This window comes from Platichthys flesus, chromosome 18, assembly GCF_949316205.1.
Source record: "Platichthys flesus chromosome 18, fPlaFle2.1, whole genome shotgun sequence".
Taxonomy (NCBI): Eukaryota; Metazoa; Chordata; class Actinopteri; order Pleuronectiformes; family Pleuronectidae; genus Platichthys; species Platichthys flesus.
Window position 1 is genome coordinate 14,301,669 of NC_084962.1, and position 24,852 is coordinate 14,326,520.

Genomic DNA, 24,852 nt, shown 5'->3' on the forward strand with positions numbered 1-24,852 from the left:
TCTTTATTTACAAGCTGAATCTGCCAGGGCAAGGGTAGGAGGTGGATCCCACAGTGTGCGTGGTGGTTTAAGGAGCGCATCTTTGTGTTCCCCAGTGGGTGTAATCAGGTAAGCTGATATGTAGTCATTAAAAGTCCTGGGGAATTTGTTTTGAGAGTTTCAGATGTGAGGTTTCCCAGACTTCTAGTGAGAAGGGAGTTAAAAAAAAAGAAAAGTTTCAGGCACTGGCATGTCGTCATCCCCCGAGGCCTCCTCCTGTCAAAACACAGATAGACATGGCATCGAATGTGACTGTGTGGGGATGTGTGTGTTGTTTCTGTCTCAAACCACATCTGCTAAAAGGCCTTTTGTGCGACATAATTATTGTATTATTTGTGTGACGAACCAAGAAGTCACTCACAATAGTGGAGTTAGACAAGTGTTTCAGTTTGGCCTTCAAAAGGACCAAGTCGTGGGCCACGTGATTCAACATTATGAGGTTTTCTGCACACATTGTGTATTTGGACAATAATGCGCAAATTGCCAACAGCATTACTGTCGTTATGCACAATTTTTCAGTGGATCTCCCTTTTGGGGATTGCTGTGTTATTTGTGCCAATGCCAAAACTCTGATTGCAATTAAGTGGTCATATGCTTGATAAAATCTTCTCAGAGGGTGGGGATGTCAGTCAATACTTTCTGTACAACATCTTTGATTATTCCCAGATGACAAGAAGACTTTAATTAATGATAGAACAAAAAATCCCTTCTCTTTGAAATGTAGTTTCTCCTCAGAGTTATGACAGAGATTTGATAAAACACAGTTTTCTTGGCTGAATTGATTTCCTCATTATATTACATTTTTGAAAGTGACTGTCATAAAATCACAGCTGCGGTCAAAGCTTTCTTTTATGAATATCATGGGAATGCTGTTAGTGGTCTTCTGGAAGCAATTGCAGGAAGTCAATCAATCAATAAATTAAATTTTATTTGTATGGCCCACAATTTGTCTTATAGGCTTAACCCTCAACTAGAGTAAAGAAAATCTTCCAAAAAGAAACATAGAAACCTCAGAGAGATCCACTAGTGAGGGATCCTTCCCCAGGACGGACAGCAGTCCAATAGATACTGCATGTCAATGGAAACATCGAAAGAATAACTTTATTTACGACACTGATTAGAATTTACAGTTTATAACATAATTAAAAATGTGTCAATGTTTAAAGTATTTATACATAAGACAATATCTGATAGAGATGAAGGTAACAGCAATAACAATAACAATGAATTGAGTTGTAAATCTTGAATAAGAGAGTTATATCATACTGAACATGATTTCCATTCTTGTCGTTTCAGTTGGCCAGCCTGATGCTGTGTCAGTGCCTCCAAAGGAGGAGGCCTCTGAGGCCGTGGACATCGTCCAGGATGAAGTAGCCCCTCAAGTGAATGGTGAGAAAGTGGAGAAGGAATCCCCTGATGCCAATGACATCTCCGCTGTTGAGGAGAAGGCAGGGGAGGAGAAGCCTGATGATGCCACTGAGGTGGGCTTCAAGAAGATCTTCCGCTTTGTGGGTTTCAAGTTCACACTGAAGAAAGACAAGAGTGAGGAGAAAGACCCTGTGAAGCTACTGACGGTCAAAGATAAGGAAGGACAAGAGCTCACAGGGACGGATGAACCTACAAAGGAGGAGGAGGCTACAGCTGATGAGAAGGAGGCTGACTCAGAGGCAACTACTGTTGAGGCTGAACTCACTGATAAAGCTGAAACCCCTGATGCCCCATCTGGAGACGCTGCAAATGGAGAAACTGATGAAGCAGTCAAGGGGGAAGAAGCTGAGAAGGAAGGAGAGGCCAGTCCACCCTCCCAGGAGACCACCCTGACCCTGTCCCCCTTCAGAAAGCTCTTCGGTGGAGGCATCTTCTCTAACCTGCGAAAGAAGGCCAGCATCAAGAAGACAAAAGAGGAGGAAGACAAGGAGACCGTTGTTGAAGAGGAAGCAGCTAAATCAGAGGAAACTGCTGGAGTAGAGGAGGACAAGGTTGATGCAGTGCTAGGAAACCAGGAGGAGGCACCAGCAACTTCAGAGGAAGAAAAATCTGAGCCAAAGGAGGAGGCACCAGTCACTTCAGAGGAAGTAAAATCAGAGGCAACCCTAGCCTCTGAGGAAACCACTGCTCCCTCAGCAGGAACCTCTGATGAGACTAAACAAGAAGAGGAAAAAGCAGAAGAGGAGAAGGCTCCCGCAGAGGTGACGTCTGAGGTTGAGCTCCTCTCATCACAGGAGAAGGTTAAGTCCCAGGGAAGCCCCCTGAAGAAGCTCTTCACTGGTGCCGGCTTGAAGAAATTGTCAACTAAGAAACAGAAGACCAAGAAAGAGGCTGTGAGCAAATTGACTGAGTCTGGCGAGCAGGCGGCTGAGCAGCTTCAGTCATCCACTGAATCAGCAGAGGCTCCTAAAGCTGACAGTGGGCCATCATCTCCAGAAGAGTCTGGAGAGCATGTCCTTGCTGTGGAGGTGACCCAGAATGAGTCCAGCCAAGAGAGTGAGGTTGAAGTTGCCTCTGACGGAGAGAAGAAAAAAGAGGGCATCATCGCTTGGTCCTCCTTCAAGAGACTAGTAACTCCCAAGAAGCTTGTGAAAAGGTCTTCTGAGAGTGATGATGAAGCCACAGGTGAGAAACCAGCAAAGTCAGCCACACTCTCCTCTTCTGAGAGCGCGCCATTAGCAGATAAGAGTGTTGAGGAGGAGGCCACGGAGGAAAAGCCAACTGAGGAAGAGCCAAAGACTGAAAACACTGAGAAACTTGTCAGCAGCACCGAAGAGCCCAAAAGGAAAATGGACACCTCTGTCTCCTGGGATGCCCTCATGTGTATGGGTGGAGCCAAAAAGAGGACAAGGAGGACATCTGATTCTGATGAGGAGGAGACCAAGATTGAAGAGGAAGCAGCAGCTGTAGAAGCAGTTGCAGAAGAGGAACAGGAGGTCAAACCAGAGGCTGCTGTTGTCACTTCTGCATCACAAAACACAGAGAGTGAAGGAGAAGGAGAAGTTATTTCCTCAGCTGAGGCTTTAAGTCCCCCTGACAGAGAATCTACCTGGGACACACTGAAACGCATGGTTATGTCAAAGAGTAAGCCCAAACTTGATGAAAAACCAGAGGAGAGTGTGAATCAAGTCCAGTCAGACAGTGAAGCCCCAAAGGAAGAGTCATCTTTCTCCTTGAGGAAGTTCTTCCCTGGACGCAGAAAGAAGAAGGTTGACAAGCAGGCCTCCACTGAAGCTGGAGAGGAGGACTCTGACACCCCAGCTGTGGTTCCTCTCTCAGAGTACGATGACCAAGTTGAGGCTAAACAGGAAGCACCAGCTGAAACCCAGACTAACGAGTCTACTGAAGATAGATCCCCTTCATGGATTCCAGCCTCTGTCGAAGAAGCTGATAATAACCAAGATCAGCTGAGTGACATCCCAGAGGAGACAGAGAATGCTGCCACCCCAAAGTCTGTTGACACTGATATTGCAGATGATGAGGACCAGGCTAATCGGACCAACATCAGCCTTGGTCGCAGGGGGCGTAGGCTGTCCACAGCTGAAATGAAGCCTGTCACTCAGGCTCGAGCTTCAGAGGCCACCCTCGTTCCTCAGGGACCCTTGTCGGGAAACGCAGAGGAGGTAGTGGCAGGTATTGAGGCCCAAATCAGTGAAGTGGTATGCCAGACATCTGTGACTGTTGTAGATGTATCAGTAGAGGCAGCTTCTGAAGACATCGAGGGTGAACCACCAACCGATATTGCAGAGGTAACGTCAAATACTATCCTGCAGCCACATACTAGTGATGAGGCAATGGCTATCTGTACTGGACTGGGCACAAAGGAGATCGCCAAAGTAGCTCTGGAGAAGCCTGCAACAACCCTCGTTGAGTGTATGGCCGTGGTCCATGATGTCCTGGGCACAGAGGTGTTGATTGAGGATAAACCAGCCAGTCCAGAGGAAGGCACACTTGTGGAAGCTGGACTGTTCAAAGCCCAAGTACAGCAAGTTGAAACCACTGACCTTGAGCCCGCTGTTGAAAATTCACAGGATGAGGAGGCCCTTCAAGTTGCCACTGAGAGCTGCGAACCTGAAATTGAGAGGATTGGAGTCGTCACCACTCTTCTGGAGGAGTCTGTTGCCCTTCAGACCACCACAGTGAGCGAGAACTCTCCCAAAGTGGAAGTAGTCAACCCCATTACCCCAACAACTGAGACAACCATCTGCACCCAGAGTATAGAAGTCACCGAGCCAACTGTAGAGACCAAGACAGTGAAAATGGACATGGAGCTGCATGGTGCTGCCACTGAGGAACATGCGCCTATCTCAGAGGTATTCCAGGTTGTGAATGAGGAGATATCTTTTACCATGTGTAGTACTACAATGACCAGCATCGCAAAGGAGAGTGTAGTCCTATCAAGTGAGGAGGCTACCGTCATCACAGAAGCGGTGGTTGGCATCACCCCGCTCAGTGTGGAGTCTGACCAGGTGGCAAGCTCAGAGGAGGTGACCATAAAGGAGGAAGAGACAGTTGTGGAGACTGTGGAGGCCACTTCCGTTGAGATTGTCGAGCCAGCGAGTCCTGCTGTCGGTGAGCAGGCAACAGAGAAGATAGAAGAAATCCAGGAGAATGTGCAGCAGTCCTCTGAGATTGAGACTCAGAGCCAGGTTATTTCCCAGGCTATCATTCAGGATGCCATAGATAAAGTTTCAGAGACCACACCTGAACCCCAAGAGCCTGCCTCTGCCCCATCACCAGTCCAGGCAACAGCAGGAACAGAGGAAGAAATCATAACTGAGAACATTGTAGTCAACGACACCCCTGTCGCTGTCGTCTGTGACATACCAGCACCGAAGTCCCCCCCTCAGCTTTGTGTTGCCATGGAGGTCATTGACACAATCGCTTTAGAGGTCACAGAGAGCCTTGACGCAAAGGTGGAGGAGGAGGAGGAGAAGGAACAAGTGGAAGAATTGAAGCAAGCTGTGGAGGTTAAAGTAAGTGAAGAAAAAACGATTGTTGTGGAAGAGGTCGTAGAGGGTGTCGCAGAGGTGGAGAGGGAAGAGAGCCTAGTGGAGGAGGTGAAACCACAATCAGAGGAATCAGAGGAGAACAAAGAAATAGAGATCCACATGCCAGTCCAGGTGGTCCTGCAGACAGCACATCTGGTGGAGGAGCAATTGTTGGAAGAAGAGGCAGTGGTAGAGTTTGACAGCAATAGTCCAGTGAACAACAGCACCAGCGGACAGCCCATGAGCCCCGCAAGCGTAAAAAAACTCTCAACACTGTCAGAAGAAGCTCAAGCGACGGAGTCAGGGGAAGAGATGGAGGAGGCAGCAGCGGAGACAGAGAAGAAGACATCGGGGAAGTGCGCCCAGGTGATGGCCCAGGTGATCGAGGTGATTGAGGAGGCCGTGAAGGAGATCGAGCCTGTGTCCACAGAGATCACAGCAGCATCATGAGCAGGTGAGATGGACATCTGCTTTACAACTTGTTTTCTTTTTGTCACCATGCTGATGACATAAAAACATCTAAACTTGTAAAAAAAATTCAACATTCAGTTGTTGGCCTATCACACGATCTTCTCATAGTGGATTTTTTTGAAACATCAATGGGTCCTACTTTTATTAGGGAGGGGGGGAGGGGGGTTCGCCCACTAACCAGATGAAAAAGCTTTTGTTCGGGCTACGAGTAACCAGGGGACCTTTGATATCAAAGCAGGAATGCCGCCATTGACCCCTTCTTTTCAGGCCGGGGTCTAGGCAAGGGAAGCGGTGTGTGAGGGGCAGATGAACTTGTGCTGAAAGACTGATTATGATTCCTCCGCTCCCTCCTGCTGTTCGCCTTCTATCAAAGGCTCAGTATGGAGTCAAGAAACCATGTCGAAGTTCGCATTTGTTAGATTCAATTACAAAGCTTCAAAGGGCCGAAGTTGAGGTTGAGCTGCTTTGATTGAATTATATCTTCAATATGAGCAGAGTGCTGTGATGTTTCAGTTACAGTGACTCACTTTGTTTGATACTACCAATTAAGAGACGGAAGAAATCGGTTTTCCTGCATTTTTCTTCTTTCTTTCTTTTTATCCACTTTATCCACTCAATTATTCCATAACGCAAAACAAAATAATACTGTTAGTTGATTATATTATTTGTTAAGTCTTGAGCGGAGCAGTCTCTGGAGCGATGGCAGGAAAGGGTTAGGCAGCCTAAAGGTAGCAATGGTTCAGCCACCCACATTAATTAAGTGTGAGAAAAAACAAACAAATTTAACAAAAAGGGAAATATTTTGGGATTGAATATTCAAATAGAAATAAAATATCAAAAGACCAAAAGACCAAAAATACAAAGTTAAAATTCCCACATAATATTTAGAAATCTCTCAATTCAAATGATTAGCGAGTCATTGATAATGATATATTTTTCTGTTAGGATTTACTTAACCAATATTAGCCTGGACATTATTGTTTCTGGTTTTCAGGTTTTCTCTCAATATGAGTTATTTGACCTTAAATAATATATGAGCGGAATTCACATGTACTACTGAATACACAAATTGATTATCTGAATGGTAACAATAACTGATAAACGTATAGTTATATTATTGTGTTGTACATCTCCTGTTGAAACAGGGATGAAGTGCTGAAGCTTTTGCTTGTTCCTAATATCTGCTTTTGTTGTGCTCCACCACAGGTGAAGATACTAGATTGATGCCTGGGAGACACACTGTCTGGACCAGGAAGTGAGTGATAACGGAGAGAGAGTAAACGAGTGAGCGAGAGAGAAAGAGAGAGAGAGAGAGAGAGAGAGAGAGAGACTGCTCTATGCTGAGACCGGGCCCCTCCCATCCAGCCCAGAGAGACTGAGTGATGAACAACAGCTCTGCCTTTCTCTCCACCTCCCCTTCCACCCGTACTCCGGCCCCATCCTGCAGACCCCTCGCACGAGGACGTGACGCCACACCCTCGCCCCCTTCACTCACTCTCTCTCACACACACACACACACTCACGCATGTCCCATGCCTCAGAAGCATCTCCATCTGGCTTGTAATCGGTGTGATGTATGTTCAATGTCTCAGTGACTTTCCATTGCCCTCGCTGCATTAAGCGAGAGTCCGCAACCTGGTCTGAGTGTGTCTGTGCATGTGTGTGTGCGCGCATTTGGTTTGTATAGTAGCGAGAGTGCGATGGTGTCAGAAGGTGAAGAGACGGAGGTTTATTATCTTGTGTATTGTATTTATATCTTGAATATTCTTTCATTCACCCCAAAGTCTTTATTTTTCTTTTTTTGTCCCCTTTTTGTTATTGTATGGACAGTGTTGCCTGTTTCAAAACTTCCCACATTAAGCTGTGAAGCAGTAGCTATTCTTTTAAGTAACATTGTGACTGTTGACACGGAGAAACATCTGAAAAACGTAAAATGTACCAAAACAAGTGCGAATATGTTGCATAAAAGTGACTTGTGTACCGCAGCTTTTTCCCTCCCCTGTCATACCCTGAAGACTATTTCAAGCATCTGTAGCATTTATATAAACCATGGTACAAGTGTGATGCCACCGTGAGTGAGCGACGATACTGTGTGCAGAGACGAGAACAGAGAGAATGAAGCTATCCACCAGAATTTGCACCACGTGTTTGACTTTTGACACATTCTCTCGTCACACTGTGTTCTTCACTCTGCAGCCGAACAGGACACATAGTGAGCTTAGTGTAGATAAGACAACAAACAAACCACTGCCTGATTTACTGTGAAATAAATATTGTTACACATTGTTCCATGTCATTATACAATAAAATATGATTATAACAACATTTGGTCATGTGGCAGAGGTATTTGCTAAACAATCATACGTTTGGGTGTTTGTTTTCCTACAGAGTCATGCTGGGAAAATAGGTGCATGTAAGAAACAGTTACAAAGCAAATCCTGTTCAGGTTAAATGGTTTTCTGAGTTATTATGTGACATATGTCTCAGTGGTGTGTGGTAGTTTTATTGAGGTTTAACACCTGTCTTTAGTGCGGTATACATTGCTTCATAGAAATACAGTATGTTGACGCCCCATGTTGCATACGAAATGCAGCGCATCCTTCAATATACAGTCATTTGTGTTCTTTGACTTCAACTGTACGTGTCAACAAGGGCAATCAAGTATGAACATGGTCTTTGCTCTGCTTAGTCTTATGTCAGAACCTGCTTCATGTCGTGTTCCCCCAACCAAGCGTGATAGCTCAGGTTCACTGAGAGTGTTAGACTAACTCTGTTGTGGCTTTAGACAGAGACACATAGACTGCATGGTACCATAAATAACAGCAAACGCTATTTAGTTTTCTAATTTAAAAGCCAAATTGAGTTAGAATAAATCAGGGCCTCATGGTCTTTCCATTGCCCACTGGACTAATTCTATTGTTTAGGTTGCATGCGGTTAAATGCCTAAAGCTCTGCGATAAATCAAATTAATAACTTCATTAGCAAAGTGGTAAATGTTTTAGGATGGTAGAATATATGAAACATTCCAGTTTAAGCACCAAAAAAAAGCATGTAGCCATGTGTTTCAACGGTATACTTTAAATTTCGCAGCATTTGTTGATAAAGTTGCTCTGTGTCTCGATGAGTGCTTCTTCCTCCGTTTTATTTTGGCGACTCAAAGTCTAATCAGCTTTATGACCAAACCGGAGCAGCACCGGGAAGCACCGACCCCCGTCAGGTCATCACTTCACTTTGGCTCCAGAGACGTGACACAGCCATGACACGTGCTTTATGTAAAAAAGAATTAAACAATCGATTTAAAGCAAACTAAAGGATTTTGTTGCATATTGTAAAGCATTTAATTGTAGGACACCGTCAGTTCTCCCTGCTTTTTGTAACACTGTGAACCTGTTAACATTTGTACAGATTGTATACCTACTGTATGTACTTAAAGTCATATTGTTGTAATATTAACTACAATAACCTGCAGACGTTTAGCATATTACTCACGTAGCATGGTCTTAATTGCCTTTTATATTTTCCAAGCTGTTAATAGTAAGGATACAGATTCTTGTCTATATTTCAATCAATAAAGGTAGAGAAAGTTTAATGTGTGCTTCGTTTTAATTTCCGGATCTCATAATACATTATTTGTCATAATTTACATCTGTGAAAAAAGCTTAAAACCAATTAGTATTGTCTTTTTCACCCAAAACATTGAATAAATGAAAGGTTTTTGAGCTTATAATGAACTTTAGGTCCAATAATGTATTTGCCACCATCTGTAACTCCTCCTGAAGGTATCCAGAATTTGGAGCGAGCACACAAACACATATGAATGAATATAAAAGTAAATCAGAGAAGTATTGCTTATTCATGTGGAACTTTTCCAGATGCCGTTGTCTTCAGGCAAAGATGAGACCAGAACACACACAAATATTAAAAAAAGATCACGTTTTTATTGTTCATTCTTCAATGAAAGAAAAAAGGGTTTGTACAGAAGGATTAATCACATTCCTGAGAACACAGACCGATCACAGTAGATGTCAGATGGGCACTGGGGGGGATAGGGGGAGTATGTGTGCACTCAGTTATCATGGGTTGGGGTCCTCACTCGTCCTGAAATGATTGATTTGGTTTACAACAGTGGACAGAAAAACACTATTTCACAATCCTCCTCTTCCTGAGATACTGAGATGTTAATAACTCACAAAAGACACAACCTAGACTTGCGTTAGAGACGATAAATTACAATTCAGGGAGGAGGGGGGGCGCCATTTCAATTGGTTCATATAGAGCACATGAAGCACATGAATGAATCGAGCTCTAAGAAATGAATGTCAGTAGTACAGCATTTCAACAAGACACAAACAAGAATCCTTTTCTGTCAGTTGATATGAAACACTTGTTACATTATGCTCACAGACATAATCGATTAATGTTTCAACATAAATGTTTGTGAAACAAAATGTGTTGAGTATTGATTTATACTCCAAAGAGAACAGATAGATTTCCCCTTAACGTAAGACCTAAGCAGAGCAAAGGAGAACAGCTCCATCTAGCTGAACACTGGGCTCATTGCATCAGAGCAACAACTTCTCAACACTACAAAATAAAATAAAACATTGTCGCAAAGCCACAGTTTTGTAAGGTTGTAAAAGGCTCAAAATAAAATCGTAAAAATACACAATGCACATTAAGTGTACTAGGGATGGGTTTTTAAAGGACATATTAATGTGATTTTGTGGGGTTTGGTTAATCACTAATCTTTGAAGTTATATTACAAATCAAAATGTGGAAGTATTAAACTGGTGTCTACTGTAATCCCTGCTGTGTCAGGTCACAGAAGAGGATATTGAAATGATTGGATTTTATGTAGAAACTTGGAGGACAAGTTTTTTTTTTAAATCTAATGGATTTGATCAATTGGAAGAATCCCAAACAACAAATTTGCACCAAATAGTGTAATTTTATACTTACTCAACAATTCAGTTTGGAATTTATTTAATTCTGAATGAAACAATAATATTGACAGTTTTACAGACGCGTGGCCAAGGATATTGTGAAATGTGGCCGATGAAATGTTAGAAGTTCACAGTTGAATTGCAGATTTGCGACACAGAAATCAAAACAGATGTTCACTGGTATTATCTCATTTTAAAATGATACTGCTGGAGCTGGATCATCACGCTTAACATGTTCAAACGTGGTAAATTATGTAACTGCCTCATCCTTTTGCTTGCTTCACATTTATTGGACATGGATGTAAATATTTTTCACAATTTCCAGTCATCAGTAGTACACAGGAAGTGTTGGTGTTGTCCCAGAGTAGATGTCGCTGTAAGTTTATAATAAATAACACATTTCTATAACACCGGTGTCCAGAGACATCACCCTGTTCACGGATTTCTCGAAAACATCACATTAAAACCAACTCTCCGTCACACTGTCACCTCTGCCTGAGTTAAATGAAACCTCCAACCTGAAAAAAACTTCATTGTGTTCTCCTGCATATTCTCTCCCATCAATGTTTTGTCCTTTAAAATAAACTACTAATGCTGCAACCACTACATATCCTATCTGTTCGGGACAAAGACAAAGAACAAATAACAAGGTCAGAAGATTTACATGATTATCCATCTACAATACAGAGAAAGTTTCCCTTTGTTAAAAAAATGAATAAGGAGGTTAGCAATTAGTAAAAATTTGGCAACGGGAAAATAATTATCTTTATAATAGAACGTATTCTTATAAGATTAAACAAAGGTGGTAAACCAAATGTATTCCTATTTTTAAACCTATTTGTCTACTAATAGATATATACAACTTTGAAATATAATGTTATCTTTGTAAATATAGCGCTGTATACAAAATTAGAAAAGCATGTGAAATGAATTTAGTTTTTTTTAAGAGTAGATGCAAGCAAATGATAATGCAGACGTCATGTACAGAATAACTTAGCACCAAGGTATGTGTGTGTGTTTGTGTGTGTGTGGGGGGGGGGGACATGACATAACCTTGACATAATCAAGGTTTCTGGTGATTTGACCAACATCCGTTGAGTTTTAAATATGTTGAAATCACACAGAAACAACCAAGACGTTCATTCTGCTGAGCCAAGATGTAAATGGAAGAGAAATCTCACATCAACTCAGATTGTCTCAGGCTTTTATATTCAGTGTGCTTAGAGCAGGGATTATAATCTAGACCGGATGTGCAGAACCGTCGCTGAATACAACCATAGAGAAACAGCTGTCCTGTTCAGCTCGAGTGGGTTTTTGTTAGAAGTTTCCTCTCCACAAACCTTCCCTCAGCCAACTCATCTCACAACATGCCTTCTCTTCCGGAACTGTCTCCGCTTCCTCTTCCTTTTGTACAGAACGTCTGCGTGTGCAGAGACTCTAAAGCTACGAGAGGAAACACTTTCATCTCCCCTGTTGGGGTTTAGCTTAACATTGAGCCAAATGTGATTTGTATTAGCTTTTCTTTATGATGTGGATGAACCCATTAACATTTTCCAACACAGGATAAAATAAACCAAAAAAATACTGTACTCAAAACCAAAAAAACTTTAATTATTAGCTTGAGAACCTCCATCATACATACCCTGACTAGCTTTAGCTTACGTATTAACCATAATTTAGAAGATAAACATGTTAAAAAGGACAGAAACACAGTTTTGGCACTACTCTACGAGGATCTCCTCAGTCTTTATAGGTTCTAGCTGGGTGCCAGAGTTGGAAGCATCAGAGCCTTCATCTTTAGACAAATCTTCCTGTTGGAGCAGCATTCCTGCGTCTCCCTGAAGACCCACTAATCCCCCCTGGGTGAAGCACAGGTGCTTGATCACCTCATGGGGGCTGGAGAAGGTGGTCGCACAAATGTTACACTTATAAGGCTTTGCTGAGCCCAAGAACATGGCCTCCATCTGGCTGCTGTCATCTCCTGCGGAGCACAGCTCCATGCTCTGTCGGTCCACCATGGTGTAGGAATCGGCGCCCTGGTTCAGGCACACGTGGCGCGCTGCCTGGTTGGCCCGGCAGAAGCTCTTGCCACACGCGCTGCATTTGAAGGGCTTTCCCGTGTGGATGTACATGTGTTCGCGCCAGTGGCTCTTCTGGATGAACTTGCGGCCACAGGTGGAGCATTCGTACTTCCGCCGCTTCACCTCGCGGTCCAAGTCGGCGCTCTCCAGGTTGTCGATGTCCGCAATGTCTGATGGAGGGGGTGTGTCTGCCTGATGATTCATTCCCCCCACCCCCCAGCTGGATGTGGATACCTCTGCCCGGGGAGAGTCTGAGTTGGTGCCTGAAACAGGCGTTTGCTCATTGTCACTGATTATCTCGACCGCCGTACTGGCAGCGGAGGCACTTGACCCTGGCTTGCTTCCCCTAAGGATCCCCTCTACCTCTAACATGCTGTGTTCAATCGACATGACAGGTGAGAGTGCGTTACTGGGCTCAGTCAGGCTCTGCTGAACAGCTAGGCTGTGCTGCAGGAGGTGCTCTCTCAGCAGGCTTCTCTGGGTGAATCGGCTCCTGCACATGTGACAGGAATAATGCTTTCTAAAGGAGGCGTTCCTCTTCATGATGCTGGGCTTAACATGGAGGATGGCATTGACCAAGGAACCATCTCCAGTCAGCATGCTGGCTCCCCCCTCCTCACCATCAGGCTTAGCGCCACTGGTCGAGGCCTCCATGTCTATGGGCGAGGAAAGCATCTTGGATGGCGAGGAGTTGCCGTACGAAGCTGTTCCCCCCGACATGGATGGAAACTTCCCCTCTGACATGAGCTGATCGACATCTAAGGGAGAGGAGAGCTGCCGCCGAGAGGCAAGTCTGGCTGACAGCGCCACCTGCTGGTCAGAGATCTGGATGCCATAGAGGGAGGTGGAGAGGTTGATGCTTTGCTCGCGTTGTGAATACACTGACTGGCTTGCCTCCTGCAGGAGTGGGTAGGCGTGCAGGAATCGGACTCCCTGCTCCAGCCGTGCAGGGTCGATCAGCTGGGGAGCCAGCTTGCCCGTGTACATCAGGTTGAGGAGGTAGCTGAAGATGTCTGGTTGGATGTCGGCAGCCTTTAGGCGCACACAGTCACTGAGAAGAAAACACCTTAGAGTTAAATAGTGACAAAAGATGTGGAAGGGTTTCATAATAAATGATTAGAATCAGTATCAGCGATGGTGGATGCTGCAGGTCTCAGTTTAGTGTCACTGAAGAACAAAACAGAAAAGTGAGCACAGAGATCTGTTTTAACGTTAATGCCTTTATAGACCACCTCAATCCAATCCACTGATTTGAATAATGACATAAGGTGTGGATTGTATCTCTAAAAAGATTTAGAGACAGTCTAGCGACTTTATGTTTGACAGCATGAGTTTCTATGACATTTCTGTGTTATCTGTAGTATCGGCATAAAAATTTGGAGTTGAGTTTTCTTTAATAGTGCTTTTTAACTAGATAACGAACCCGAGCCTCATACAAGTGTTGCTACATTCCTCCTGTACCTGTCCTGGTGAATGAAGAGCATCCTGAAGTAGTTGGAGAAGGCAGCGAGGACGGCTTTGTGGGCTTTGAAGAAGACATCTCCGATAGCCACAGTGCAGTCGCACAGGAAGCCAAACTCCCTCTGAGCGTTAAGCTGCTGCAGCAGGATAAGACCATGGTTGGCCAACTCCATTCTTCAACCTGCACAAAGACGCACACACACACGCAGGCAGCAGTGAGTTTCCTGTCTGGAAGGAGACCGGTTTATTGTGACCACAAAGAGTCGGGCTGACAGGGCTGATCTAACGACCTTGTAAAGGCGAACTTAACACAATGGTGGAGAATCATTTTGCGACATTAGAGACAATTTGTCTAAATTTAACGCCATAGAAAGTAGTGCCGATCATAGGTATGGCGACGGAAGAACTTAAACATCTGGATCTGCGTTGTTCATTGTATCATACCAGTGAGCATTTGGAGATGTTTTTAAAATGTTAGTTAAGAGTTACAACAAGTTATATGTGAGGTCCTTCTATCCAGAACATACGACAGTAAGATATTCTTGTTCTGAATATTTTTAAGAGCATATTAGCAAACAGATGACAACCACAGTTGTCAGCCTGCTTCCTGTACAAGCCACCTCACCACTTAAGAAACCAGCTTTGTTCCTCTCATAACAACTCCCAGAAGATGATTATCTCATAAGTCCTGGGATGGATAGAATGAACACGCAGCCATAGAAATAGGATGTGTAATAATAATAACGATAATAGTAATTGAATAATTGATCATTTCAATGTCAAATTTTAGAGCAAGGTTACGGGAAAATCTATCTATATAACCCTCTAATTTTTAATTTGTCCCTGTTGCTTTGATATAAATAGACTTCCCCATCAGGGTATTACCGCTGCAGAGGATGGCCCCTGAATGTGACAGTGAAGCTTAAAGCAGAGTTCATTATCTATGCAGTTCGATGTCCTGATGCACTGCAAACAGCACTTTGCAGGGAACCGATGAAGGCAGAACCCTCCACATTCGATCCAGGCTCCTAAGAGCTCCACACTGGAGACCAGTGTAATGGGCGTGGTTGACCTCAAAAGGTCACTGGAGGACTACGAGGCCTTCAGGCCATCACATGATCGGGGTTATGGGTGTCGGCACACATTCCTAAGGCAGAACTGGTTCGACCCCCTTCCATTGGAGAGTGGAAACAGCACGGGTGGATCTCAGCAGGGCCTGTCGCCTCTATCTCCCCCACACGGGCAGAGAAATGTGTAAAAACAGAGGGCGGCGACTTCATCGACCCATTTACCTCTGATTGATCATCATTCTGCCGCCCTGCATTCCTCTGCTGGGTATAAACACAGTCACAAAGCTCACTACACATGTGTATTCCATCAGGGAGGTCAAAAGGCAAAGATGCTAGCTCTGCAGGAGATGGAGGCAGTAAAGCAGCAGCACTAAAGATGTACAACAGCCACCAGCACGGCTAAAGTCATCCACAACTTCAATATACACTCAGTAGTCAGTTTTTTAGGGACACCCAGCTACAAATAACACAGCAGTAAAGCCCACGTTCATTATATTCACTAGGAACTATTGTTAGACTATAGTTATTTTTATGGCCATCTTGGGGGCTGTAGTTAGTAGTACAGCTAAAGTGTAGTGTGTTATACGTACCTGAGTGATTAACAACTATTTTGATCATAAAATTGTTTCATTCCTCTTTCAAACAAACGTGTTCACACTCCTTGATTTCTTTTTCAGACAAAACCAGCAGCAATGATTGAGAACAGAAGAGCTAAGCAAGAAAATAACCTGCAGAAGGACTGTTAATACCACTTATAATAACTATGAATGGAACAACTATCTAAACACAACAGGCCTTTCTAGTTTTAGCAAGAAATGAACATCAGGGGGATTTATTAACTTTTAAGATTTATCTGTGTGTCCCTGAAAACTGGCAACTGTGTGTATACTCATCATGTTGGTCCTAAAGAGCTTCAGTCCCCTTTAACTCTCTTCACGAGGAACTCAGACAATCTCCATTACCTATCATCCCATATTGAAATACTTCAAATATACACATTTAAGCTGCAGCCCCTGAGTGATCAAAAGGCTTCAGTTAAGTATTACCCAAGAAAACAAGTCACGGAGCATCCAACACCATTACAAATACGTGCCTGAGTGTCACAATTATTTTAAACAATGAATATGTTTGTTTGGTGGATCAGTGTTTGATTATTGGTATTGGTACATCTGCAGATGTGTGGCTCCTATTATTCCTTCACATAGACTTATAAGTGTAATGCTGCAACTTCTGCTTATATATGCAGACTTCTGCAATCCAATGTAGAAAGGACCCTGACCTTTGAGATAAACACACACACACATACACGTGCACTATTACAACTAAGTATTGATCAGGCCCAATTTGCCCAGTTTGAATTCACATGATCCACCAAGTTAGCCACAGCACCACTCGCTGATCAATATTAACTTGTTTGCAAGAGCTAAGCCCCGCCCCTGCATGTAGACACGTGGAAAGCTCACTTCCGTAGTGAGACTTTCTGTTATTCACCGTTTAAAAAAAAAAAGGAATGCGCGCGGAGCGAGTGCGGGACGTAAACACGCTTCGGGAATACGACGGTGCGACGACACGAGCAGAGAAAACAGCAGCGGAGCGTAAACAGGCTTTTTTCCATTTAACGACGCATGGAGCGCGCCTGCACCGACCGTCGGTTGCTAGAGCTAGCGGGAGAAAACGGAGGGGGGCGCGCGCGCGCACACACACACACACACACAGCGAGGGAAGGAGAGAGAGAGGCGCGGGGGATGGTCACAAACGCGTTTCCTTTAACTTCCACCGTGACGGTTACAGTTAGCGACAAAAAGAGCACACAAGTCGCCGAATAACGCAAACCGACCGGCGGGTGTGTTCGCTAACGGCGGCCGTACCTGCTTCTCCGCGGTGATCCGTGGAGCGTCGCCGCCGTGTGTAGGGGTTTTGTCACCGGGGACTCGTCCGTCCTCTCTGGGCTCGCAGCAGCAGCTTGTACCGCTCCTCCTCGCGAACGCAGCATTCGTCGGCGGCGGAGAGGGTCGTCCGTCCGTCGGTGTTTTCCGGTTTAGGGGTTTTACGTTACAATCACATGACCGAGGGTTGAAAAAAAAAAAAAAAAAAAAAACAGCCCAAAAAGAAACAGCCGTTTAGAGGAGGGCGGAGGAGTGAACGTTAGATCCGCTCCCGGAGCTTCGTGACCGCCGGTGAACAGTAGACACTTCTAACGACATCTTTAATTCTGCGGGAATAACAGTTTATGAGGTTTTATTCTGTACTTCTAAACTTTACAGGAAGGACTCTTGTATTTCATCTTAGCTGCAAATTCAAACAATACTTCAAATCGCTTTTTTAGTTTGAGCTAGTTTTAGTAACACGAATATTTAAAAGAAACTTTTATATGAAATTCTACATTTTTATTATTAATAATAAAGGACTTTTTATATCTATGAATTCTTCATGAGTAATGAATAAGCAGCAGTCACGCAAGAGTTGTTTGATATGTAGACAAAAAATACAAATTTCAAAATGAGGTTAAAATCCCAATTGAATTTTTTTTATTTCAACAAGATTAGATATCAGAGAAAATCTGTATTGATTTATGTATAACTTTTATTTATTTAAAAAGGAGAGTGTACAGTCATTGTAATGAGACCATTGTTCATATAAATGTACCAGAGTGCAGTCCCAGGCAGATTGATTTTAAAAAGAGAAACAAAGAATAGAGAACAAACTTACATAATTAAAAATGATGTTTGTGTATTTATATCTTTTTATTGCTGTATTTAATATGAAATAGCTTTATTTTCACTAGTATTTGTATATTTTGTTAAGGCTGTATCTGTACTTTGATATTTCTTTCAATATACAAACATATGTGAACACAATATTAGATAAATCGTTTATTTAACAATTTATACTTTAAACATATGCTGTAAATGCTATAAAATATGAAGGATAGGTCAATAATAGAGTTTATATGTGTAATGTTTACTTTTTTAATTTCTTCAGCTTTGATCTATGAAGTTAGACTAATTGTCAAGCACCGGTTTAAATGAATGGGTATAATGGCAGAGAGCTGAGTGATGCTATAGTGAAAACTGACTTTTTCCTTATAAGCTGTTACTGTCATCAACACCAGTGCACATGTGTTCCCCCTCACACACCTTTCTCAGGACCTGCATATATATATCCCTATCCCTTTGTCATCAGTGAGTTGTTGGATGTCCTCCCAGTGTAAATACAGTTTTTCTTTTTCCCCCCCATGGCCAGTCATTACAGAGCTGCATTTCAGCCTTAGGACAGAGAGTCCACAGAAGGGCCATGAATAAAGCCAGTTGTAGCTCTCTGACGGTTGGGCAGACAGAGGGTGGGTGAGAGTGTGTAAAACGAGAGGGAAGACATGGGAGGGGACAGACATGTGGACAGGACCCTAGGGACCTTTAAGTCTCTGTGCCGTCAACAAACAACTAGATCTGATCCTGTCCTTAATGTTTGCTGAAATAAGTTAGATAGTAGAAAGTGAGGACAAAATGTTTCACAAACAAAACATTGATTCAGACCAGTGGGAGATGGTTTCACAAAGCAAAACATGTTTACTTTGCTGAAAAGGCCACAGCAGGGGCTTATTGAAAGAGCTCTCACCAGTAATATCAATACATTCTGTGATAACCTTCCAACTTCAGGGAAATCCTTCTCTCTAATACCCTCCGCATCTCTCTCAATGGTTTCACTCTTCTCAGAACAGCTCATTCAAAAGAGACGCAGGCTAGACTCTCACATGACTGCCCTGCCACAAATTTCCATTTAATTGATTTCTCCTGCAACAATGCATATTCAAATCCATCACCACAAACTGCGTGAAACTGCTTAAAAGGAACTGCGGTGAGACTTGCGTCTGATTTTGGTAGATCCTGACGGTCAGTGCATGATTTCAAGCGACTTCTCATGCATGACATATTCAGTCCTAAATGTGAAATGCTAAGAGAAAGCTTGCTGCTACTGCTGGTGCTGCATGAGATGAGTGTGTGCGTGTGTCTGTGTGTGTCTCTGTGTGTGTGGTGAGCTCAAACACCTGTTTAAACAGGGCCTGTAATCGTTAACTGCCGCCCTGTTCATGGCCTGTTTTGAAACCGGAGTGGTGAGTCACTCCTCGCTCGGTTTTCAGAAAAACAGATCCGGCCGCAGGCTTGGGGCCCCGGTGGGGGGATGGGAGGCCGGTGGTGGATGAACAACCGGAGGTGGACGCAGCTGGACTCCTACTCCCAAGGACCCCACATCCTGACAAAGGCCTGTGTTCCCATAGTGACCGGGGCTGATCTGTGGGAGAGAGAGCGAGAGAGAGAAATATAGAGAGAGAGAGTATAAACACACCACCAGAATCAACCGGTATGCGTATCTCTCCAGACCAGTGGCCCAACCGTGCGTGTAGCCAATCAATTGGTCATATTCTTCAAAAGAGGAAGGAGCAGCATACCCGGTTCCCCTTCCCCAAAATGGACCACAAACTCTGATGCCTGTTATTTTGTCATGGGTTAGGCCTTCTTCACAGTGACCCTGTGTTTCATCATGTTTTCAGGCCTTAGAGGAGTGGGAACAAGGGATATGTTTCAGAAATTGTCCAGATTGGGTGTTAAAAAAACAGAAAGACATAGTGTACTAAACTACATAAACCCAGGTGATTAAAATCTTGATTACTCTGTTTTGTTTATTTTTTTTTTGAACACGGATCCCCGCCCACGAAGCAAAATAGTTTTGCCCCAGATTTGGGCCACATACTGCACATGGCACTTTGGCGATCCGCTCCTGTTTAACAGATATGGGCCACATGTGATATCCACGGAAGGTGGCCAGGATTTGTTCTGGGCTATTTGGTCCATGTTCACCGTTCACCACATGGGCCACTTTGGGCTCACATCAAGATTCATCCTTTTCCAGGAGCAATGCATGTTTGGCCAAAATTGTTTCGTGGATTTTTGGCCACATTTGCTGTTTTACAATTGGGCAACTTCAGGCCCACATCCGGGAGGAGTCTAGAAGTGCTGCTTGAAGTGGCCACACATGCACACATGCTATAGGGAGGAGAAACCATACTCTACCCCCCTCCTTTCCCGCCAAAATGCCTTATGCAAGGTGGGGGTGGGGGTGAATGAAAGTCTCAGTTGCCCCGGACAACGAGGGATGCTGCAGAAGCGGATTTGTGCCGCAGCTTCATTCTCCTCACACGGATTAACTTTGAAGTGTGCGTGTGGACCAGAGGGGGCGTCACAGGGAATCAAACCCGGTGCGGTGCAGCATCCTGAAATATAATCGCAGGCAGCAACAACACGCCGCATGCCGGACACTGCAGTTTGCGCATTGTCCGCTGGGGGGCAGCATCGCGTCCTGGATGACAGCTGAGCTCTACCGGAAAGCAGGAAACACATGTTCAATATTATTATAATTAGAATCAGCGGAAACTGAGCTCGATGGGATTATTTCCCTCTGCTGCGTCACGTCCACGGGAGAAAAGAGAATCCACATCTCACACAGCAGTCGCGTCACTCACTGCTCCTGTCGTAGAACTGCTTTATAGATAAAGTTTGAATTTGAACCGTCTCCTGCTGCAACAACAATGGCGGCCGACAAGTGTGTTCACGGAGTTCCTCCCTCGCTGTCCGCTAAAGTGGTTGGGTAGGTTGACAGCTGGTTTAAACACAACATCGCCACGTTAAATACTGTGCGCGACAACACCGAGGCTGTAAAACGGCTTTGTAACGCAAACGATGTCGCGTTTAAACCCACACTAGCGTTAGCTAGCATGCTAACATGTTTTGTTGACGCTTGCATGCTAGCATTTTTTATAGTCGAACAGCCTGTGGAGCAAGGAGCTAATTAGCACCTTGCTAATTCGCTTAGCTTATGAGTGCACACAGCTGCTGCAGTGTAAACGGAGGAGGCTATGCTTTGTCAACGACTGTTTCCGTTCCCTGCAGGTCGTTTGCTTATTTGACCATCAGAGACCGGCTGCCCACCATCCTGACCAAAGTTGTGGACACAATCCATCGCAACAAAAACAAGTTCTTTGAAGAATATGGAGAGGTGAGAATAAGTCCATCCAGAATGATGAGGCACATGTCTGAACCTTTCCCCTTCACAACTCCTGCATGTGTTTCCTCTCGGTGTCCACACAGGAAGGCATCCAGGCAGAGAAGCAAACCATAGGTCTGCTGTCCAAGCTGAGGAATGAGCTTCAGACCGATAAGCCAGTGTTGGCACTGACAGACAGCCTGCAGGACGCAGAGTCATGGAACCAGTACCTGCAGAGACACCAGGGGCCGCAGGGGGACCAGGACTCCGTCAGCTGGTTCCAGTCTCCGTGGCTCTATGTGGAGTGCTACATGTACCGGAGGATACAGGAGGCCCTCTGGCTCAAGTGAGAGGCGCTTACATCTGTGATTGGGTTCTATTACTGCTCTATATGTAAAATAACATGCTGTCTGTCACATTGCACCTGCAGTAACACTAATACAAGAGGATTGGTTATTATATACTATGTTATAATCCCTATGGACCGTAACTACCAGGCCTTATAACCCACCCCACATTATAAATTACCATTGCTTCCTAGTAATGGTGGTAAATAATCTAAGATCTGATGGAAATGATCTGAGATCTGCTTTCTCTCCCTCACTTGTCCATATAGTCTTCTAAGCAACGATCATAGTATTATTGTTTAATCACTTAATACTTAATACACTTAATTGTTATTCTCATTAATGCAATATTCATGGAATTGCACTAATAAACACAACATTCAGTAAATTATATAAAATGTAAATGTTGAGTTATTACTAAGCCGTAGAATAAGTAAATTAAGTTTTCCCTTCTCTGTTGTGTTATAGTTTTCCTCCTGTCATGATTGTATTTCTGCTTTCCTGTCAGTCCTCCCATCAGTGACTATGACGTCTTCAACGAGGCTAAGACTCAGAGCTATTTTGAGTCTCAGCAGGCTGTAATGGCCTTGTGTACATACTTGGGGGGTGTCAACAAGAGCAAGGAAGAGCTTTCTAAGAATCAGCTGCTTGACACTTTCAACAAACTACTGAAGGTCAGTATCTTAAATACCTTATTGGGGAAATGCTATGCTCTGATTCCCAGCTGGGTTAAAACAAATGGCAAAACCACATTAATCCACACATCCCTTTTCTATCTTTGGTGTTCCACTCAAGCAGAGTAAATAATTCCTTGACTGAGAGATGTTATATTTTACAATCAACAAAATCCTAACATAATGCAGCACTTATCCATCCTGATGTAAGGCTCAAGAATTTCACCAACTCGTTCACTACATTACATCTCTTATTTTGCTGTGTTTTATGTAAGCTTGTTTAATTTGTGCTGAGTAAAACCGTGTATCCGGCTTTAAGCTATGGCAAATATGCACTTGAAGAATAAGCACTTCTTACACTAAAAACTGTTGATGTTCTACAGATTTATAATATTCAACAAGAGGACATTTTTTAACAATCACATTTTCTATTTGCCTGTGTCTAGGTTTCTCTGTGGGGAAACAAGTGCGACCTGTCCATCTCTGCAGGCCAAAAGAACTCCCAGAAGACCAGTCCATTAGATTCCCTCAGCAGCCTACAACCTTTCATCTTGGTGGACGACTCCAACTTGGTATGGTTGACTCTCATTTCTGCCCAAAGCCAAGGACTGTCAGGAAAAATCACGGCAGGCCGAGTGGACATTGTACTAGACAATGCTGGCTTTGAGTTAGTCTCAGACTTGGTCTTAGCAGATTTCCTGATTTCCTCAGGCCTCGTGCGGGAGGTCCATTTCCACGGCAAATGTTTCCCGTGGTTTGTCTCTGACGTCACAGCTAACGACTTCCAGTGGACCATCCGGCAGACCATGGCAGCCAATCACATGTGGATGTCCAAGAGTGGTGTACGGTGGCAGAGCTACGTGAAGGAGGGTGTGTGGTCCTACCATGACCATCCCTTCTGGACGCAGCCCCATGAGTTCAGCGACATGGCGGCTGATGCTCCGGACTTGTACGCGACGCTGCAGGGGGCAGACCTGGTGCTGTTTAAAGGTGATCTGAACTACAGGAAGCTGACGGGGGACAGGGACTGGGACCACACAGCGGGCTTCGACACTGCACTACGAGGTTTTACGCCAGCGCCACTCTGTAGCCTGAGGACTCTCAAAGCTAACGTCCAGGTCGGTCTGCAGCCAGGCCAAGGCGAGAAGCTCACCTCCCAAGAACCAGACTGGATGACCAGTGGGAAGTACGCTGTCATTCAGTTCCACAGCCCCAAGTCAGAACAGTAAGACTGAACACTTACACTGAAGGTTTGGATCCATAAGGACGTTACAGAAAGCAGGAGATACTTTGAAGCCATAAGATATTAAGTTATAAGAGGTTGATAAATGGTGTCTCTGTTCCTCATCCTCACTAAGCACTTCGTCATGTTTGATACTGAAACAAACGCTTATTTATTAATACCCATTTGTACCAACGTATACCTAAATGCAAGAACTTCTGGATCAAAATGTCTATCTATGGTAACAAATTACTTTTTTTTTTTTAAATGCAAATCAAAATTTTGTGTTGTATTAACTCAGTGCAAACTGGTTAAAGTAGATACTGATACCGTTTGCTGAGTTGCGATGGAGAAAGCACTGGGAGTTCTAGAGCAAATTATTCTTGGGTTTTTGCATGCTAATTAATGAGTGATGATCATTGTTGAATATAATTATTTTCTCAGGTGGTTATTCTGTTGTCCTCATCAAAACATGCAGACATCTGTTTAAATTCACCCAGATCACAACAACAACTGGTATGTTTTGCTCAGTTTGAAGGTTGGTAGACTGTTATTAGGGCAGTGTAACAATTACAGTAACGAAATGTTCTGTTTTCTGTGTGTTTATTTTTAACCCAGACCTCAGTATCTTCTCAGATAAAGGAGCAGTTCTCTGTGCACACTGTTATGTCATTGAAACCATCGTTGGCATCTTAACTGGACTCTTCTCAGTACTGCTGGGGGGGCTTCATATCACTTTCATTAACTAGCTTGATTTAATAAAGAACTTCATAACTGGTCTTTTTCCGCACTGTCATATTTTACAATGAGAAATAGAAACTGTGTAACAATAACTATTTTCTCATGAGACACTCTACTCAGACAGTTAACTTACACATCCAGCTAAATATTCTGAACCAATGGACTTATAACTTCATCTGTGCACATTGAAAACAACAATATGTTCAGGTGGAGTGTGGCTTTTTTTTGTCATTTAATGATCCAATCATTTGAAGGTCAGGTAGGACCTGGATCAACAGCTGGGAATGTGTATTAAAATCCTGGATGGAGCTGGTGAAACTGAACTACTCCTTTTTGGGCTGCTGAGCCTTGTAAATGCGATCTGTCAAGAAAATGAAGGGCAATTACTGCAAGAAGCATTTGAGCCATTGAGATACTTTTCTGTTTCATTTGCCACCCTCCATTTTTATAATGTCTAATCCAACAGTGTCTTCCTGTTACTCAAGGGGGGGAGGGATGCCAAAAAATATATATTTTAGCATTAGGGATACTTGTTTTCCACTTGACCTGACATGTCCTAAAATAGGGCTGTTTACTCAAAGAAAGATGTTGCACAGAGGCAGGTAAAATGAAGCCTCTGTGCCAAAAGTGTCCATAGTTCATTTTAAACTGGGCTCATGATTTTCCAGCATAAGTCAGTGTCTGAGCTAAGTGAGGAGTGAGTCGATTTTATTTAAAATATCGCAATTTTCTTGTGATTTCTATGATCTAATTTTAGATTTTGTCTTTCCAGCTCTGTGCATAAC

General features: G+C 43.7%; 3 protein-coding genes across 4 annotated transcripts in view; 2 read left to right on the forward strand and 1 right to left on the reverse strand.

Moving 5' to 3' along the window:
* Positions 1 to 9,090, forward strand: part of akap12b (A kinase (PRKA) anchor protein 12b) — a 42,676-nt gene extending 33,586 nt beyond the window's left edge. Inside the window, exons 3-4 of one of the 2 annotated variants that reach the window (XM_062410845.1) lie at positions 1,336 to 5,472; positions 6,696 to 9,090. In XM_062410845.1, coding sequence (XP_062266829.1) covers positions 1,336 to 5,468 — 4,133 coding nt within the window. In that variant the 3' untranslated portion in view covers positions 5,469 to 5,472; positions 6,696 to 9,090. The remainder of the gene's footprint in view (positions 1 to 1,335; positions 5,473 to 6,695) is intronic. The other variant, XM_062410846.1, reaches the window with a different exon arrangement.
* Positions 9,091 to 9,405: 315 nt separating this feature from the next.
* zbtb2b (zinc finger and BTB domain containing 2b) lies at positions 9,406 to 17,093 on the reverse strand. The gene is made up of 3 exons (XM_062410847.1): positions 16,913 to 17,093; positions 13,975 to 14,155; positions 9,406 to 13,564 (listed from the first exon to the last, which is right to left on the reverse strand). Exons 2-3 carry the CDS (start codon positions 14,145 to 14,147, stop codon positions 12,154 to 12,156), a joined length of 1,584 nt encoding a protein of 527 aa, XP_062266831.1. The 5' UTR covers positions 14,148 to 14,155; positions 16,913 to 17,093; the 3' UTR covers positions 9,406 to 12,153.
* A 3,320-nt stretch (positions 17,094 to 20,413) lies between these two features.
* On the forward strand, positions 20,414 to 24,106 carry armt1 (acidic residue methyltransferase 1). Its single transcript, XM_062411766.1, has 5 exons — positions 20,414 to 20,687; positions 20,990 to 21,095; positions 21,188 to 21,429; positions 21,939 to 22,104; positions 22,551 to 24,106. Exons 1-5 carry the CDS (start codon positions 20,629 to 20,631, stop codon positions 23,331 to 23,333), a joined length of 1,356 nt encoding a protein of 451 aa, XP_062267750.1. The 5' UTR covers positions 20,414 to 20,628; the 3' UTR covers positions 23,334 to 24,106.
* Positions 24,107 to 24,852: the final 746 nt, after the last annotated feature.